The sequence below is a fragment of the Stegodyphus dumicola genome, chromosome 8, assembly GCF_044657685.1.
Source record: "Stegodyphus dumicola isolate Sdum_Otavi_A_Nest chromosome 8, ASM4465768v1".
NCBI lineage: Eukaryota > Metazoa > Arthropoda > Arachnida > Araneae > Eresidae > Stegodyphus > Stegodyphus dumicola.
Window position 1 is genome coordinate 190,163,374 of NC_140775.1, and position 18,587 is coordinate 190,181,960.

The window sequence follows — 18,587 nt, forward strand, 5'->3', positions numbered from 1 at the left end:
TTTAATACATTTTTAAGATGTTTAAATAGTCTTTATTATGTTTATCCTGGAAACGGTAAACGCGTTGTTCTTACGACACGTGCAATTAACACATAGCATTTCATAAATGCATATTTTCATGACATGAAATCCATATTGTCTATAATGTTTTCTGCTTCTTTGTAGAATTTCTTGAATTCAGAAATCATTCCTACATTATTTTCATAAGAATATTCTGACAACCGTGGAATAAATTCATTTAGCATTCCAACGAGCTGTTGGAAGTCCTTTCATTATAAGGAGCTCTTACCTAAGTGGAATGAGGAATATATTTCATCTTGTAATGCTGAGGTCACCAAAAAGTTCTTTCCTTCGATTTACCATAGACTGCATTGAGTCTTTCCTCTCAATTAATTTTAAAGTTTCTCAGTTTTATCTGGTCACGGTGAATATGCAAGTTACCTGTTTCTTTTCAATATAAGATAAAACAATTTACGTGAATGTTAAAAAAAAAGTACCTCAAGATAAAATTTGATTTTCTCAATCCCTACCTTTGATGGCCCTAGATTATGTCTGCAGAACGATTTGAAAAAGTTCGGCGTGACTTGGCCAGTGAACCTATAAGGTATTTCTCCCACTTCCCTACCGTTCCTTCGTGGTGTAGTGGTAAGCACGCTGGGCCGGTATTCCAGAGGTCCGTGGTTCGATTCCCGGCGAAGGCGTTTGCTATTTTTCATCTTCTATGCCTCTAAAAAAATCCTAATGACTTTACAAACCTATCTGTTTTCATGAGGTCAAGACAGCTGTTCTCTGCTTTTGTTCGTTTTATTTATGCATGCAACATTGAGTGTCTTGGTGAACTTACTTCCGTAAGCCCCGTGTTGTACATCTGTGGTGCACGAAGTAATTGCATGTGTTAAAAAGAATCAAAATGCATCAGCACTTAAATTTATTTACATCTTTAACTAATGAGTTAAGTTAAAAAGACTGTGATAATTTAAGAAATTAATTTGCGTAACAAAACGCGGTATTTAGATAAATAAGTCAAACTATTACACTTATATTTTTAAGCATTCATTAGGATTTTTATTGCAATAGGAATAATCACATACAGAAAAATGTTTGATAATATTGATACTAATTTCTGCATGTTTCACATTTACTTCTTTTCGTCGGGTAATCTGGGATGTACACAGATTTTTAATTTCCCCGTATATTGAGGTGATTCGCATTTCTTTCCATCTGGTGAAGATAGGCGAAAGTTTTTGACAATCGTTGTTAAGAACAGAAAAACTTGAATCATTGTGAATGCTTCCCCCATGCAGACACGTTTACCTGTAAGAAGAATACGTCATTAACTTGAGGAACAGAAATTAATGTTTAATTAGTGTTATAAATTTAAGAAAATAATATTGAATGAATTATTTGTTTAGAGTACTTTATTTTGTACCACCATAAACTATAACATGTACTGCTATAAATTAAAGAAAATAAAATTGCTTATTTGTTAAATTGATTATGGCAAAGCGGCTTAGAATTGTCTTCTCAAGTCGAGGGGTGATTTCAAGAATGATTTTCTAAAGTTGTTTATCTAATGTTCACGTTATATATTAGGGAAACTAAAATAACGGTCCAGCAACCAGCTTGTAGTGTTTACTTTAATTTTCTAATTGTTATTTTTATTTTGGAACAAGCTTATCGTTTACTTTGTTATATTCCATCTATGTCTCCCTGCTAGAATTAGTTTTCAGGATTGCGTTTTATGTAAATGAGGTAGAAACAAGTATTTAAACTGAAATACAGGTCACTTCAATAGAAGAGCTTAGAAGATTGTGTTCTGCCTTTCGGTCACATTGTTGCTGCTAGCCTAATCTTAATTTTTTATTCGGCCGTATTGTTATGTGCCTGATAGTATCCGCCGGTGACCTTAAATAAGGGTCAAATCTGTTAGTTAATTCTGCGCATCTTCGGTTTGTTTATTTTAGCTAATATTATAATATTTTTATGTTTTATGTCTTGAGTTAAAGTCCAAGTGGTATTACTGTAAGCCTGAGAAAAGGGGCATATGTTCATCTATTTTGAGTTGGAATAAAGGGTAAATTAACCCATTCTAGCTTTCAAGGAATACTAATTTGGCTGGAGTATTACAAGCTCATTCGCTAGGATTTGAGCCTGGATCGAATTTCCGGTATTCAGCAGCCTTACATACTCCACCATTGGTACTGGGGCCCATTTTGACGTTAGAAGTAAAACAGTACTGCAATATGCATTCTCAAACGTCCTTATGCAACCTTTAGTTTTGCAAACGTTGGGTGTGGATAGGTACTTCCGATTGCAAATGATTGAGCTTATTGCATTGTTTTTAAGTTACTATTTCTAAATTATATTACTTTATGCAATGTCGAGGGTAAATATGTGAGTTGCCTAGGATTTTATTGACTTTTTAGACAACTCATAAATTTTAGAAGCATTGCATTGGATTCATTTTTGTTTTATATCGGAATCAATTTTACTTCTTTTTGATCATCCTCTTAACACTTTCCGGCACGCTACCATTTAAAGTTGGAATTTTGATAAAAAAAGAAAGGTACGCTGTCTAATTAGAAAGTACACAAGTAAAATTTTGTGAAGATAGCACTTATCGTTTAATTCTGAGGGTAATTGTGTGGTAATTGAATAGAGCTTCGAAAAGAGTACTGAAACGTGCATTGTTGTGAATGAACTGACCGATGGGATGCGGAGAAACAAAGAATACAGACTCTCAGTTGTCCTAGATTATCGGTGCGCCCGGTCTGGGCACACCTAGTGTTCGCCGTTTGATTTTAGGCAAGATTTGAAGGTAAAAATTTAAAAGTACTATAGAATAAGTAGATTATCATACAGCCAAAAAAATAACATATAAATTTCTTTTCAAACAATTCCTTTTATATACCCTAAAAAAAATCTGCAATGACAGTGCCTCCAATTCGTTGATTATTTTCGCTCAGGGGTCTGCAGGATCTGTACAAAACAGTTACCAACGTAAACAGGGTGGTCAGGTCTAAGCTTGTGTTCTTGTATGAACGTAATACCTAGGTTATAGGTACTATGTTCTTGTATGAACATAATACCTAATAATGCATTTTATAAATGAGAGCACCCATTTATAAAACACCGAAGTGCATAAATCATTCCGGACAAATCTTACCATTCCATGTAATAATGCTTAAAGATTGATGCACACTATTTACCATAATTATTGTTCACATCTGAACTGAAAAGATAACTGAATATTGAAAACAATACACATAACTTATCAATAGAATTTCCTGTCTGTTGCAACTCAGGAAGACGGGCAGTATTTAATTTGCATAATTGCTGATCCATTAAACATAGTTTTTTATTCATTTGCGAGTTTTTGAATATCCTTAAAAATATCAAAAAGAACACCAAAGGTAGATTCACAGCGCTTTTTCGTTTTTTTTAACAGGTTCCGACACACATTTTCCCACATCACTGATTTTTAACGCATCGCATAAGAGGTGCCAGGTGGAATACTTGTTTACGAGTATTAGTGCTAGGTTTAGTTACAGGTTCTGGTTTTTTGACGCTTTTATCTTTAGGATTTCTGCTGGTGGGAATTAATGTGTACTCACTGTGGTCGTATTCATAGTCAGGAAGTCTTTGTGTTAATTCTCAGTAGCGACCGGGCAAAATTTTATAGCAATGCGGATACTGCAGGGAAAGAGTGACGTAATATGCTGCAGTGACGAAAAATGGTGCAAAGCGGATCTTCGAAGCGAGAATGTGTTAATTAATTAACATTTATGAATTTGAAGGTCTATTGTCAACTGGTTCCAATTAAGTTTTATAATTTGTTTCATATTTTATATTTTACACACACACACACACATACATACATATATATATATATACATATATATATATATATATATATACACTTCCTTTTTTCGAAGTGCTCTAGCAAATTGCGGTAGTTTTTTACCGTAACGATGCGTATTAGCATTTGAAAACACCTTGAATTATCCTAACTTATTTTTAACCCATTGCTCAAAAAAACGAAGGTCATAAATTCTATATTTTGAAATTAAATATCACGGCCAAATCTTGTCTTAGGGGAATAAAACATGTTGTGTTTTACTTTTATAATAAGTGTAAATGTTTACTAAATGTAACTACAATATAAGGTATTTCTCCCTCCTTCTTAGCATGTCTTCCTGGTGTAGTGGTCAGCAAACTCAGAGCGTATTCGAGAGGTCCGAGGTTCGAGTTTCGGCGAGGGCATTCCTCATTTTTCACTTCTCCAGCAAGCAAATTAAGCTAATGACTCTACAGTGGTGCTCGAAATAAAAAAGTGGTGGATGATGATTCTTCACCACCAGGATTTGACGATTGGGTCGCCTAATCTCCAGTTGCCCTTTAAAAGAGGGAGTATTTAAAGTATTTTCATCCACCTTCCAGCATGCCCTCATGGCGTAGTGGTAGCACACTCGGCGCGTATTCGAGAGGTCCAGATTCGAGTCCCCGCAAAAGCACTGCATAGTTTTCATATTTCCTGTTCAAAATAGCCTAATATGTCCACAATATAAAACATAAATTATAAAGAAGCCAAATTACTACACTTGCGTCATTTAGGAGAGCGTTTGTGGTAGTTTGTTATTATTTTTAATCAATTTTTAAAGGAATGTCTGAAAGAAATTTTGTCAAGTGCTTGTTTTTTATGTACGTTTTCAAAATTACTTACCAACTCCAAAAATAATTGGAAGATCTGGCCTTGCTTTATTTCCTTTTGCAATAAATCGGGTTGGATCAAACTTATATGGATCTTCGTAAATTTCAGAGTCATGGTGTGATGACCATACATTCGTCACAGTTATGGTTCCTTTAGGAATTCTATAACCCTTTATGGTTGCATCTTCTAACATAAAACGAGACGATATTTTAATGGAGTAGAACCAGCAAATTTAAGCTGCATGCATCGCATTTGTGAATTTATACCTATTTTTTCGGAATATTTAATTAAAAGTTCATAATCAAACACTATAAATATCAATAAGATAATACAGAGGGTATAAGTACATTTTTACAATGATTTTATTAAAAGATTAAAAAAATAGAAAAATATAAATAAGGTGGAATAAGAATTTAAGACAACAGAATATAATTTGCAATGAAGAATACTATCTGCTACTTTGATTCTTTTTGCCCTGTAGTAATCTGTAAAGAGCGTTGTATGCGAAAGATTACGCTAGCTGGGTTCAAGATATTTTTTTCTATAGTTCTGAGGTCTTGCAAGAGTCAAGTATATAGCAAAGAGCGTCAGCTTCTTTTTCTTTGGAGCCCCAGGCGCAATTTACAATTTCCCACAAGAAACAGATGTAATGTAACACAAGAAGCGGATATAATATAGGAATTTCCCATGGTTAGTAAACGCTTTCAGATAATAATTGTAGTAGGATGTTAATCTCTTGAGAGTAGTTTCGGGAAAGACTGCATAGGTTAATCTACCTGTGTCCTCATCGTAGCAATTCTTTTTGCCCTGTAGTAATCTGTAAAGAGCGTTGTATGCGAATGATTACGCTAGCTGGGTTCAAGATGTTTTTTCTATAGTTAAGAGCCAAGTATATAGCAAAGAGCGTCAGCTTCTTCTTCTTTGGAGCCCCAGGCCCAATTTACAATTTTCCACAAGAAGCAGATGTAATATAATGAAAGAAGCAGATATAATATAGGAATTTCCCATGGTTAGTATACGCTTTCAGGTAATAATAGTAGTAGTATGTTAATCTCTTGAGAGTAGTTTCGGGAAAGACTGCATAGGTTAATCTGCCTGTGTCCTCATCGTAACATTTCTTTTTGCCCTGTAGTAATCTGTAAAGAGCGTTGTATGCGAAAGATTACGCTAGCTGGGTTCAAGATGTTTGTTCTATAGTTCTGAGGTCTTGCAAGAGTCAAGTATATAGCAAAGAGCTTCAGCTTCTTTTGCTTTGGAGCCTCAGGCGCAATTTACAATTTTCCACAAGAAGCAGGTGTTATATAACAGGAATTTTCATTTGTTAGTATACGCTTTCAGGTAATAACTGTAGTAGGATCTTAATCTCTTGAGAGTAGTTTCGGGAAAGACTGCATAGGTTAATCTACCTGTGTCCTCATCCTACCATCTCTCTTGCTATTCTTCTAAGATTGCTGACTTTACGCATTTCTCCGCCGCTCATCTGAGATCGAAATCTACACGTGTATCTTTCATCAAGACTAGTTTTGCCAACTCGTCTACTCTTTCATTGCCTCCAACCCCTGTATGACTTGAACCCAATTTAGGGCAGTGGGGTGGGTAGTTTCTAGAGCTACCAACACTTCTCGTAGCACATCTATATTCGGAGGTTTCGAATTCATTTTGTTAATTCCTTGTGGCACTCTCATGCCATCCGTGTGGAATGTAGTCTCATTTTCGATTCTTTTCCCCGTCCATAGGGTTCCTCTGCGAAGAGCATGCGACATCCAGCAAAACAATAGTTTTCCTGTTTCTAAACTATTTCTAAACGTTTTCCTGGTAGCTAAAGTCCACATTTCGTGATAGAGGCAGAAGCATAATGTGATAGGCGAGAACCTGGGAAAGATGATTGGTTTGGTTTATTAGATTACGGCTAAGAACACGAGGGCTATCTGCCTTAAGGGAGGGATGCCTTCGTGGAGGACGTTTTAAGGGAAACTGGCTCGTATACACGTTACACATGGGGAAAACCACGAGCTTGCATGACAGCTAAGTCTAAATTGTTCACGGTAAACTTCAATGTTGTTTTTAAGTACAACGTAGGCTGCACTTATGCGATTTTCTGACTTCGAGCCGTCAGTAAGAACTTCTCTTTGTCTTCCCTGGGCAAAGCGTTTGGACTAATGTACTTCAATCTCTTGCGCCGGATGTTTTTGCTTGTTTGAATGTTTTTTACTATCGTTATGTAATATTATATTTTCTTTGCCCTTTGCATTTTCCTGGTAGTGAAAGGGTTGGTAGGTGGTGAGTTTCAGCTGCGCTTTTAGGTTCTCAGGCATTGTTCTTGCAATAACCTGCTGCGTTGCAGTATTTCCTCCTTCCCTTCTGCATGCCTTTTTTTTTTTTGTAACGGTAGAACACTCGGCGCGTATTCGAGAGGTCCAGATTCGAGTTCCGGGAAGGACATTCTCTTTTTTCATATTTCCTACATTGAAAAATATCCTAATGACACTACAGGGGTGGATGCGGCTCTAAAAGCTGAGGTGGAATATTAGATGTATTTTTAGATTAGAGTTCGAATAACAAAAAGTGCACGTAAATTCGAATTTTCGAATCTCAAATCATTTTTCCAAATTCGAGGATTAGAGTGTTCCATGCACAGCTTGCACTACCCACAAACTTAGATTTAAAATATGAACCGAAATGTGAAACAATTACCATTTAACATCTCCGTTGAAAATATTTGTAGTAATATGATTCGAGGCAGCATTATTTATACTGTTACAGGTTACTAGTAAATTATTTAAAATATATGATTTTTCAAACTTTCTTAACAATGGCATGTAAACAAACTGTGTTCATTTCTACTTACTTGTACATTCAAGACTGGGGACATACGGACAGAAGTCAGTTGTTCTCATGACTTCAAAGATGAAGGCATTTGTGTATGGTAAATTGCTTTTGTCTTCTAAAGTTGGTTGTCTGTTTGGGCCAACGACTTCCAGAATTTCTCTGTATATCTTATCCTGCTCTTCAGGATGGTTCACCAAAGCGGCAAAAAATGTTGCTATCAACTGGATGACGCTTTGAAGACCGTCTGCTACGAACTGGGCGAGTGATGCCATGAGAGCTTTTTCTAATTAAAAAACAGACGACATTTATTAGGGCACATTGCAAAAACATCGTGGGAGAAAAGAAAACAAAGAGAAAACGTCGCAGTTCTAAAACATCATCATACGATTTCAGGTTTTAATAGTTGTAAATGCATTTTTGCATGACATTTGGGAGCGCAAGAAAGAAAGAACGATTCTTTTACTTATATATTTCATATTTTTGAATGATCTAATAAATTATTACTGAAAAAATAAGAAGAAAACTTAAGCATTTAAAATAATTGCAAATTAATGAAACTTATAAAATAGAATTTTAAAGTTACATATTTAATTAACAAAGGTCATTAATAAATTACTTTATATATAAAGTTTTATTGAAATTTTTGTTTGAAAAATACAATCTAAAAATACTTCGAAAAAGGAAGATAAATAACTGCATGAGGTTACCTCTATAAAAATTGCTTGCTTAATTATCAAATTATTTTCTTTCCCATTTGTTAATCTAATATTGTTTTAGTGAAAAATTACATTTTGTTTTGTTTCCGTTTATTTTTAAAATGTCGTTAACACTTTCATGTGTAGCGTGCAATCAATTTTTTCCTTGTCGATTTTGTTAGTTATAACGAAAGTCAGTTACATAATATTTCAGTACGAGATTTGATAAACGCATTTATGCAATGTTATCATCATGTGATGATTAAAAGGGGCTTTATTTTTTACCAGGATATTTTCAATGACGATGTTTTTAAACTGCGAAGTTTTTGAACATATTTATTTTCGACCACCGTGTTTTAGAACCGCGATATTTTCTCTTTGCTTGCTTTTCTTCTACGATGTTTTGTACCACGACGTTTTCGCCTTGCGTTGTTTTCTCCGCGACGTTTTCGCAATCTAATTCACATAATGCATGCTTCACAGAGATCACAGAGATTTTTAAACTGCGAAGTTTAAAACACACGCAATCTAATTCACATAATGCATGCTTCACAGAGATCTCATGAAATCTCATTGTTTATACTCGGGGATCCTGAATAATGTTAGGAAAACAGGTTTACTACTGTAACACGAAATATGCATAATTTAAGGTTTTATAAACATAAATGAAAGAATATTAAAATAAATCAGAAAAAACATTAAATAGCATCATAAAGAAATAGGAACAATAGATATATCATAAAGAAAAATAAGAGCCTAGGTATACCCAAACAGCAAGGATGCATAATAATGATCATAATAAAAATCATAAGGGCACTAAATAATAATAATTTAGGATATTAATTAATTGTATTATTAATAATAAGTACTTAATTAATAATGAAGAATATTAAAACAATGTCATGAAAAAACGATAAAATACTATACAAATAAAAATGATATTAAAGTTAAAAAATCTAAAAGGTTTCAGATTTTAATCGTCACCCAAAGGGGTTTGTTACGGTTTTTTACGTTCTTGCTGAGCTCCTAGTCTACCAGTCTGTTACACTCACTTCTACTAATCCATCTTTTTTGTCTTTTTAACTTTATTATTAGGGCATCATTTCCTTCGCACTTGCGCCATATACAATTCAACACATAACCCCTTAAGGAATAAAATAATCTATATTGAACAAAGAAGAAATGTAGATTCCATGTATATTTCCTTTCTCTTTAAAGTAAAAGTTTTATACGTACTTGTAAAATATTTAGCTGTGTAGTCACCTTTGCGTCGACGTTCAATCCTTTCTTTAAAATAAGCATCGATTATATTTCGAATATGGTCTTCCTCGAACGTTTTTTCGTGCTCGTCTATAATGTCATATAAGGCATTCTCCATAAGTCTTTTGCTGGTAATTATACGACTATACCCACGCTTAAGAGAAAAAATTAAATACCTGTAAGATCAAAATGTTTAATTAATTGAATGATAACTGCAACAATATATTAATAAGAAAGCAGTAACCTCATATTCAACGAATAACCCGTTAATCTAAATATGTTTAAAAAATATGAAAGCCATTAATAAAATGAAAGTAAAGAAAAGGAAAACCTGCAAAGATTTAGAATTTAATGTTGCAAAGAGGATTTGTTAAGTTTTTCTCGGTGAGCTCTTTTTTTTTTTTTTTTCTTCTTCTTCTTCTTCTCTCTCTTATATGTTGGTTAATTGTGCAACTTTTGCTTTGAATTTGGCTGAAATATATTGTTCTTACGTTCCGTTTAATGTTTGTATGCCTTTAGTTAATCTGCATGCAATAGTTGTAGAATTATCAACAATTTAAAAATTTAAGTGGCACTAGGCCTAATGAGACCGCCATTTGTTTACATTTGAAATTCTGAGTAGAAGAGTGAATTAAATCGGCTTGGTGCACCAACTGCAGTGACCTTTTACTTAGTAGAACCAAAAGTTAACTTTCAGTTTTATGGACCAAAAATTTTGTTATACTACCCGTTGCCCGAACTGCTTGTTTTTTGCCTAAAAACTATAATTTTAATTGTAAATGCTGTCTTTTTAGTTGTTTTTCACTGTATTTGGTGTCTTAGGTTTTCTTTTTTTTTTTATGTGCTTTACAATTTTTAAAGAAGTTTTGAGTTTTTATGTATTTTTGCCTTGCCGGGAAGTGAGAACTGAATTAATCGAATGAGAAATATATCTGTGAAGAAATTCGAGGAAATGGGACTTGAAATGGAGTTGAAAAGCAGCAAAAATGTATATAGTTTAACAGACCATACAAGGAAGTAGAAGAAGGATTTAAGAAATAATAAAAAATATTTACAAAGGATATCCACAAGTTCTTTTACAAGAATAATTATTTTTTGGGTAAAATTTATTTGGAAACAACGACTGTATGACAGATGCTTTATTTTTCCACGTAACTATTGCTTTCCAGGTGCTTGTTCTTTTTATGAAAGTTTTGTGAAATCGAAAATTACGAACGATGTTGGAAAGCCATTAAGCAGAATTTTTGCTGACAGAAAGGGCAGCACAATCTTGTAACGGACTTAGACTCTATAACTGACCGAGCTATTGCGAAGAGCAATGTTGCCGGTTCCAGAATTAAAGCCCAAGGGCACTTGACATAAAGAAAGCCGGACGTGGAGAAAAACTCAGATGAGAAAACGGATATAAGGGGAAGAAGAGAAGTACCAAAAGGAGCAAGACAATCCAATCGAACAAGTTCGCAAAACGTGATGAGCGATCGTAACTTTCAAGGAGGACCCAAGACAATGGAAATCAATGACAACAATATGAGAAGATACACTACAGCAATAGTTCCAATGACAAATTCAAATACAATTAAACAACCTCAATCAGTAGTGCTAAATACAACACAATACAAAACAACTATACAACACAATTTTAATACAACTATTCAACGCGATACACTACAGCAACTCAACAACAACCTAAGCAACCTATTTACAACACTACTATATCATCACAAAGCGAAAAATCTCACAGCACTAGTTTTTTCAATCTCCAAGAATAACTTCAATCAAAATCAGATGCGTTGAAAGTATAAACAGCTACCGATTCAGGAGCTAAGTGAAAAAGTTGTCGTCTCCTCCCATGAAGGTGTGAGCTGCAAGTGGTCTGACGCTTCTATCTTCGAAGAGAATTTCATAATTAAAGACTTGGGAGTAATTAACAAAGTTACATTGCAGAGCTTTGTTGAAGAATTTTTCATTAGATCTTCTGATGTAATCTGGAATCGTCTCCAGTTTTAAGTCTCTGTGTAAAAGTTTATTGGGGATAAGATAGTGTGAATCAGTAATAATGCGCAGAAATTTGTTTTGTACTACTTGTAATTGATGCAGTTGAGTTTGAGTGACCGTGTTCCAAGCAGGAGCAGCATAACAAAGTATCGGTCGAATGCAAGTGGTATATATATATGTTTTTTAATACGCAAGCTAAGATTTGAATATTTTCCAATGGCTGAGAGAAATCTGCATATTATGCCCACAGCTTTGCTCTTGACACTATTAATGTGATTAGACCGTGTGAACCTTGGGTTCAAATAATTCCTAAGTATTTGGCCTTTGTGACCAGAGGAACAGCTTCCTGAAAAAGGTAGAGATCTTTAAAAGCAAAGTTTTTCTTAGTTTTGCTAAGAATTAAAAGTTGTGACTTGCTAGCATTGATTTTTACTCGCCAATTTGTGCACCAGTCTTCTACGGCATAGAGGTAATTTTGCATTTTGTCTATTGCATGATTAGCTTGGATGGATTTAATTGCAATCGTCGTATCGTCGGCATAACATGCTAACAGAGAGTAACTGTCTAAACCAGGGTGAGAAAAATCTGATATGTAGAAAAGATATAGCACTGGACCGAGGGTTCCTTGTGGGACGCTGAATCTTATAGGTCTTGAATTGGATTTTTCATTTCCTTGAGCGACGAAGAAAGTGCGGTTCTGCAAAAAGGAGAATATCAGAAGATCAGAGTTCTCTAGGAAGTCCCAAGTTGATAAGCTTGAAGACGAGCCCCTCATGCCAGACGCGGTCAAACGCAATCTTGTAACACGATATAGATGTTTATTACATATACTCTGAACGTATTTTTGAAGTCGTGAATAATAATTTAATAAAATCTAAACTTAAAATAGTTGCTTTGAAAACAGAGTTACGTTATGAAGATAGAAAAACAACAGAAGAATCTAATAATTTAGTTAATATTTCTATGCGTTAGCTTTGTGGAATTAGATTACGTATTTAGTTTATGTTCTAATCTGATGAAACTACTGATGAAATTCCTCGCTTTCAGTTACTTTTGGTCGCTAGATGGCAGCACTCGCCCATGGATTCTCGCTGTGTTAAACCTTTAAATAACGACAGTGCCCTCGGAGAATAACTTCAAATATAGGTATAAATTTATTTTATTTGATATTTTAAATGCTAAATGCCTGTTGTATCCCGATGACCAGTAAGGAATGAAATTCATTTCTCACAAGATTTTTTTTTTTTTTTTTGTTGCCACGACTTTTTATTTAAAAACTAAACAGAATAAAGTTCAGCGGAGTAAATGGAGGTTTAATTACATGCAAACTTTCGGTAAAAATTTCACTTCATTACCTATTCTTAAAATTTATATATCAAAATAGTATCATGAAATAATTTTGAATAAATTAATAGTAATTTGTGCAAGAAAATAGCTACAATATTCAAATAAATTTACATACTGAGGTATCTTTCCTATGAGAAGCAAGTTTGTAGGTATGTGTTCCAGTATTGCCATATATGGGTCAGTAAAGTTCCGCATTTGCTGTTCTGTTATTCCATTCTCCCCAAACATGATCCGACGATAGACATTAGAACATTTGCTATGCAGCATTTCAATGACAACGATTGGCTCACCATTCAAGTTCTGAAAGTCTTCGGTAATCGAATTAAGAGCATCATACACAGGTCCAGAAGCATTATCTTTCAAGGAATTCATGCCGATGTCCTTAAAAACTTGAAGAAAGAATTTTCGAAGGACTTTCCATGGCTCTCCATTGAGAAAAGGAACACCTGAAGAATATTTTCTTAAAGGACTTAAAGGATATTAAACATATACATTTCTGCAACAAAGACTAAAATAACCTTATTTAAATGTTTGTAAAATTGGTAAAACTGATATTTTTATTAGCCTTATAAGGTATTTTTCCCGCCTTCCCAGCGTGCCTTCGGGGTGAAGTGGTCAGCGCACTGAAACGGTTATTTCAGAGGTCCGTGGTTCGATTCCCTCCGAAGTCGTTGTTCATATATTTCAATCTCTCTTGCTTCCGAAAAATCATAATGTCTCTACTGCCTTGTAAGATCTTTCTCCCGCCTTCTCAGCATGCCTTCGCGATGCAGTGGTCAGCACGCTCGGCGTGTATTCCAGAGGTCCGTGGTTCGAGTCCCGGCGAGGACATTGCTCATTTTCACGTCTCCTGCTTTAAAAAAAGTACCTAATATTTTTACAGTGGCGCCGGAACTAAAAAAAGGTGGTGAATGATGGTTCTTCACCACCGGAATTTGGCGATTGGGTCCCCTAAAACAGCAGTCGTCTTTTAAAAGAGGGAGTATATAAGGTATTTCCCCCGCCTTCTTAGTATGCCTTCGTGGTGTAGTGGTCAGCACCCTCGACGCGTATTCGAGGAGTCCGCGGTTCGAGTCCCGTGGAGGGCATTATTCATTTTTCATCTCTCCTGCTTCGAAATAGCCTAATGACTCTACAGCCTAGGAGGATATTTGGTAGTTATATTTCAAGGCCTTACAGTTATCAAAAATTAAAAATTCAGCAATGCTTGTCAATACGCACTTTCAGTATTGTTTACCTATTGGTATTTTTAAAATTGACTTTATTTACATTTTGAAACCAAAAGACATAAAAAAAAAAAAAAAAAAAACTAATTACCATCATTGAATGAGAAGCTTAGCAAGCTGAATCCACTGTATCTGGCGGCGAAGTATTCAGCTTTTGTAATATGGACTTCCCGGATGATCTTTGTGCTGCCCAAATTGATGTACAACTGTCCGGCCAGCCTGAAGCTGAAGATGTCACCATACGTCTTTCTGTATTCATCCAACTGTAAGTAGCTTTTTTCGCCTTTCAAAAGTGGATAAAGGCCTAAAACTGGCATTCCACGGGGTCCTGGGGGTAATCCCCTATCTCTCATGAAGCAGTATACTATACTCAGAAGAATAACTGTTGCAGTAACGACGACTGTGAAGGGAGGTACATTCAAGAATTTTTGGGTGTAATCAGATATCATTTTCATATGTCAAGACACTAAACACGGGATCTGGAAACAAAATAACATAATTGGTAACAAAAATGATAATAAAATCCATAAATAATCCTTATAATTAAACTTCTGACTTATTGCTAACTCCGAGGTTTGAGTAAGAAGCTCTGGTGTAGTAGGCACAGCCTTCTTTCAGGCCTTCTAATGTTCATTTTCCTTGTTTTTTAATGAAAGAAGAAGCAAGATTTTAAAGAATATTAGGATAATTCTAGCGTCTTTAAAAGATAGTTTACACTAAGTTTTTATCTGAGCTAACGTCCACATCAGACACTGCTCTACAATGCTATAAAAAAAAAAAATCAGTTTTTCTTCACAACGCACACAGTTGAAAAATCTGAACTCCAAGATTTGATTTGGTTTACTTGATTATGGCAAAGCACTCGAGGATATCTACCTAAAGAATGGGATGACTTCGTGGAGGACTTTCTAAGGCAAACTGGCTCGTCTACGCGTTACGCCAGCCCATTCACCAGATTCGAACCTCAGACTGAACTATAAGTGTTCAGTGACTTACCGCTTGGCCACTGGTAAGCCTCACGTGTCGCAGAGCTAATCAAAACATGGAACTGACTCCGGTGTGACCCCAATTAAACCCCAGTGTGAACGGCCCTTTAAAAACGTGGAAATTTACGCTCCGCCTCGTAAGTGCATACTCCAATGTTTTTTAATCGAAAAACGTTCTATATCTATTAATTAAACAAATTCTATATCTTTTAAGAAATAATGCAGAGTATCTTTTTAGTTTTAGATCTAAGTTTAATAGTTATATAGTTTTAACTTATAATACGTTATGGCACAGATATATTTGATAAATAGAATGAACATTGATTCTAATTTTTGTGGCATACCTAAAAGTACCAATACCTCATTTTGCAAAAACTCACAAATAAAACGAATTAAATACAAAATGTAATACAAAAATATTAAAACATTTTTAGTTTTAAGTAACTTCAGTGTGTTTGAGTCTTCAAATTACAAATTCTTTCAATGTCAAGCACATTATTAGAAACCTAAATTCTGATACCAAATGCAGCATCAAGCCGGTTGCTATTATAAGGTTATTTTTATTTTATCCTTGTGTAACGGTTAGCACACTCGGCGAGTATTCGAGAGGTCCGGGTTCGAATCCCGGCGAGGGCATTCCTCATTTTTCGTGTCTCCAGCAATCAAATTAAGCTAATGTCTCTACAGTGGTGCTCAAACTAAAAAGGTGGTGGATGATGATTCTTCACCACTAGGATTTGGGGAGTGGGTCTCCTAATCCTCAGTCGCCCTTTAGAAGGGTGAGTATATAAGGTTATTTCCTCCCTCCTTTCAGCATGCCTCCGTGGTGTAAATGTGAGCACACTAGGCGCGTTTTCGAGAGGTCCACGTTCGAGTCACGGTGAAGGCATTGCACACTGCTCAGATATCCGGCTTCAAAATAACCTAATGTCTCTACGTCTCTACACTATATTCAGATTTTGCATAACCTGAAAAATCCTCTTGCACAAGAAAGAGGATATTTGTCATAAAAGGTAGTAAAACATAAGTAGTTCGTTTTGATAACTACAGATCTGCCATATTTATCCCAAACTCATTGGATTGCATTTCTTCAAATTTTTGTTTTACGTAGGAGTCATTTATAAAATCAATTAATTTTTCGAAACTCAATGCGGGGATATCTGTCTAATTAGTTACCTTTCGTCTTCACACACATATCTAAGAATTGTCATTCAGGGCATTATGGGAAAAACTGAAATTTTGTAATATTTCGTCGTAAATTTTACTATCTACTTTTAAAAATTCTTCATTTGAAAAGTCATCCAAGGTAGGTGTTTCAAAAGAGATTCTTCTTTTCTAATTAGCTCAAACCAAACTAATAAGTTTGAATACTGAATAAGGACTCTCATAAGATCTTAAGAAGAGTGAAACTCTTGCGAAAGACTCATTCATATGAATAAGATGACATGTATGTTATATGAATTTAGAATCGTAAAGTATAGACAAAAGCTTTCTCGAGAGATGCATTGCTGTTGCCACAAAAATTCTTTAAAATAAAAAATATTTACTGGGCATTGAAGATACAAGTGCTGTCATGGTACAGTAAGATTTATTAGTAGTTTGACAATCAAATTTACTCCCTTCTAATGATGAAATCCATATTATTCTGGTATATCTATAATCGTTGCGAAACATTACAATATTGATTTTTTAAAACAGTAGTATTTTAACGAAAAAGAATAACGCCTTTGTTGTACGCAAATGAACATAGAGAAAAGGAAAAATATCGGTTGCCTAATCTGTAATGTTAGATTACGCAAAGAATGCTTTACCCTGTACCATGCGATGTAAAATCTATTTCATATAAAAAAGTTTTAAATAAAAAAAGTTACAAATAAAAAAGAATATTATTTTTACGAATTGTGCTTATTGCTTCTCAATCACTTGGTTTGAAACACCAATATTAAATTTGAAAGTTAAATATCTCACGCTTTGTTGAAAGGCAACGCGCTGGTGAAAGGAAATAATAAGTATTTAGTTTGAGGCAGTGACAACATATTACTTTGAAATTGCCGAATTTTTGGATTAATACTCAAAGATGAATATCTTATATGTTTATTTCGAACAATATTGTCACTTCTTCCACTGAATCACTGAACGTTTTAAACAAAAATGCGCTAAATTTGTACAAAATATGAAACAAGGTAAGTAAAACTGACTGCTTTTCTGAATTATTGTAGTTTTACTCATAAATATACACTGCATTACTATTTCTCACTTTCTCAAGCTTCATTACGTTATTAAAATTTCACTTATTTATTTAGGTGATTTTAAGAAGACCAATAATAAGTAATCTTTCTCCTAAACGGCCTTAATCGAGCAATTGTAAACATTCTTTTTTATGTTCACATATATTTCGGACATTTTCATTCTACTTAAGAATTTTATAAGACTTAATGTTTATTTTTTAAGAGTTAATTCACTTACCTTTCTCAGAACAAATGTTTGTAGAGGAAGTCTTTATTCTCTCTTCATTCTACAATTATTGAAATGTTACACACCTCAGCTTTATTCTTTTTTCAAAATATGTGCACCATCATGAAAAATAATATGATGAATTTTCAAAAATCCATTGTACTTGCTGCTACACTTAAGTACGGATGAGAAGAATATAATTAATAAGATGAAACTGCATAAAAAATTATTTTTATCTCGTGTTTTGCTTCTTAAAGGAAATATATTTTTATTTTATGTTAATTTAGCAACAAGGGTTTTTGCAATATACAATTTGATTTCAGAACGCAGAATTGAGATTTCGAAAGTAAAATTGGTTTTATTACCATACTAGCAGCTTCGCTGCCAGCCTTCGTCTGGCTTTTAAATGTACCGGAAAAATGGCTGAAGGGAACTCCAAGCGTTAAATTTAAAAACTGCGTAGAATTTTACTCTGCAGAACAACTTCATAAAAAAAAGTTATTACGTATCACAAAATTACAGTGAAATAAGCAATATCCTTTAATAGAAATATTAATTATCCTAATAAATAAACTAACCAACTTCCCTTTGCAAAATCTTAAGAACTCAAATGGTATAAAGGAGGTTAAGAACTTTGCTTCCTAGAAAAATTACTCAAAACTTTTCAATATCTTAAAAACAGTGAAATGAGCCATAAATAACATAAAAAAATACAAAAAACAAAAAAATCTGAAAAGCAAAGCATAATTAATGATATTTTGTCTTATGTTTTAGACAGGAAAAAATTACAATGAAATAAGCTATATCTCTTAATGCAAATATTAATTATCCTAATAAAAAAATTAACCAACCTTCCGTTGAAGAAAAAAAAAATGATGCAAAATTTTTCAATATCTTACAAACAGTGAAATACGTAAGCAAACAAATATCATGAAAGCAACTCAAAAAACATAAAATTCCGAGCAGAATTTTACTGTGCAGAACAACTTAAATATTAAATTAAAAAAAAAATAAAAATGTATTATATATATATAAATGACAATGAAATATGGCAATCTCTTAAAAACAGTGACATAAGAAATAC

At 34.1% G+C, this 18,587-nt stretch overlaps 1 protein-coding gene across 4 annotated transcripts; it reads right to left on the minus strand.

Annotated features, from left to right (window-relative positions):
- Nucleotides 1-1,037: 1,037 nt before the first annotated feature.
- On the minus strand, nucleotides 1,038-17,661 carry LOC118190842 (cytochrome P450 2B1-like). 4 transcript variants are annotated; one of them, XM_085822837.1, is made up of 7 exons: nucleotides 17,516-17,660; nucleotides 14,155-14,542; nucleotides 12,953-13,283; nucleotides 9,472-9,671; nucleotides 7,560-7,823; nucleotides 4,724-4,897; nucleotides 1,038-1,314 (listed from the first exon to the last, which is right to left on the minus strand). In XM_085822837.1, the coding sequence occupies exons 2-7, from the start codon at nucleotides 14,516-14,518 to the stop codon at nucleotides 1,139-1,141; spliced, it is 1,509 nt and encodes a 502-aa protein (XP_085678963.1). In that variant the 5' UTR covers nucleotides 14,519-14,542; nucleotides 17,516-17,660; the 3' UTR covers nucleotides 1,038-1,138. The 4 variants fall into 4 exon arrangements, with proteins under 4 accessions (XP_085678963.1, XP_085678965.1, XP_085678964.1 ...); XM_085822839.1 differs by lacking the exon at nucleotides 17,516-17,660 and adding an exon at nucleotides 17,307-17,490; XM_085822838.1 differs by lacking the exon at nucleotides 17,516-17,660 and adding an exon at nucleotides 17,248-17,490.
- Between the last annotated feature and the right edge of the window lie 926 nt (nucleotides 17,662-18,587).

Excerpts from the sequence above, each read along its gene's own strand:
- LOC118190842 (XM_085822837.1), bottom strand. The coding sequence starts at position 14,518 with ATGAAAATGATATCTGATTACACCCAAAAATTCTTGAATGTACCTCCC. Across the intron at positions 9,672-12,952 it reads CTCATAGGAAAGATACCTCA|GTATTTAATTTTTTCTCTTA; the intron begins GTATGTAAATTT and ends TTGATCTTACAG. Across the intron at positions 4,898-7,559 it reads CCCCAGTCTTGAATGTACAA|AAGATGCAACCATAAAGGGT; the intron begins GTAAGTAGAAAT and ends GTTTTATGTTAG.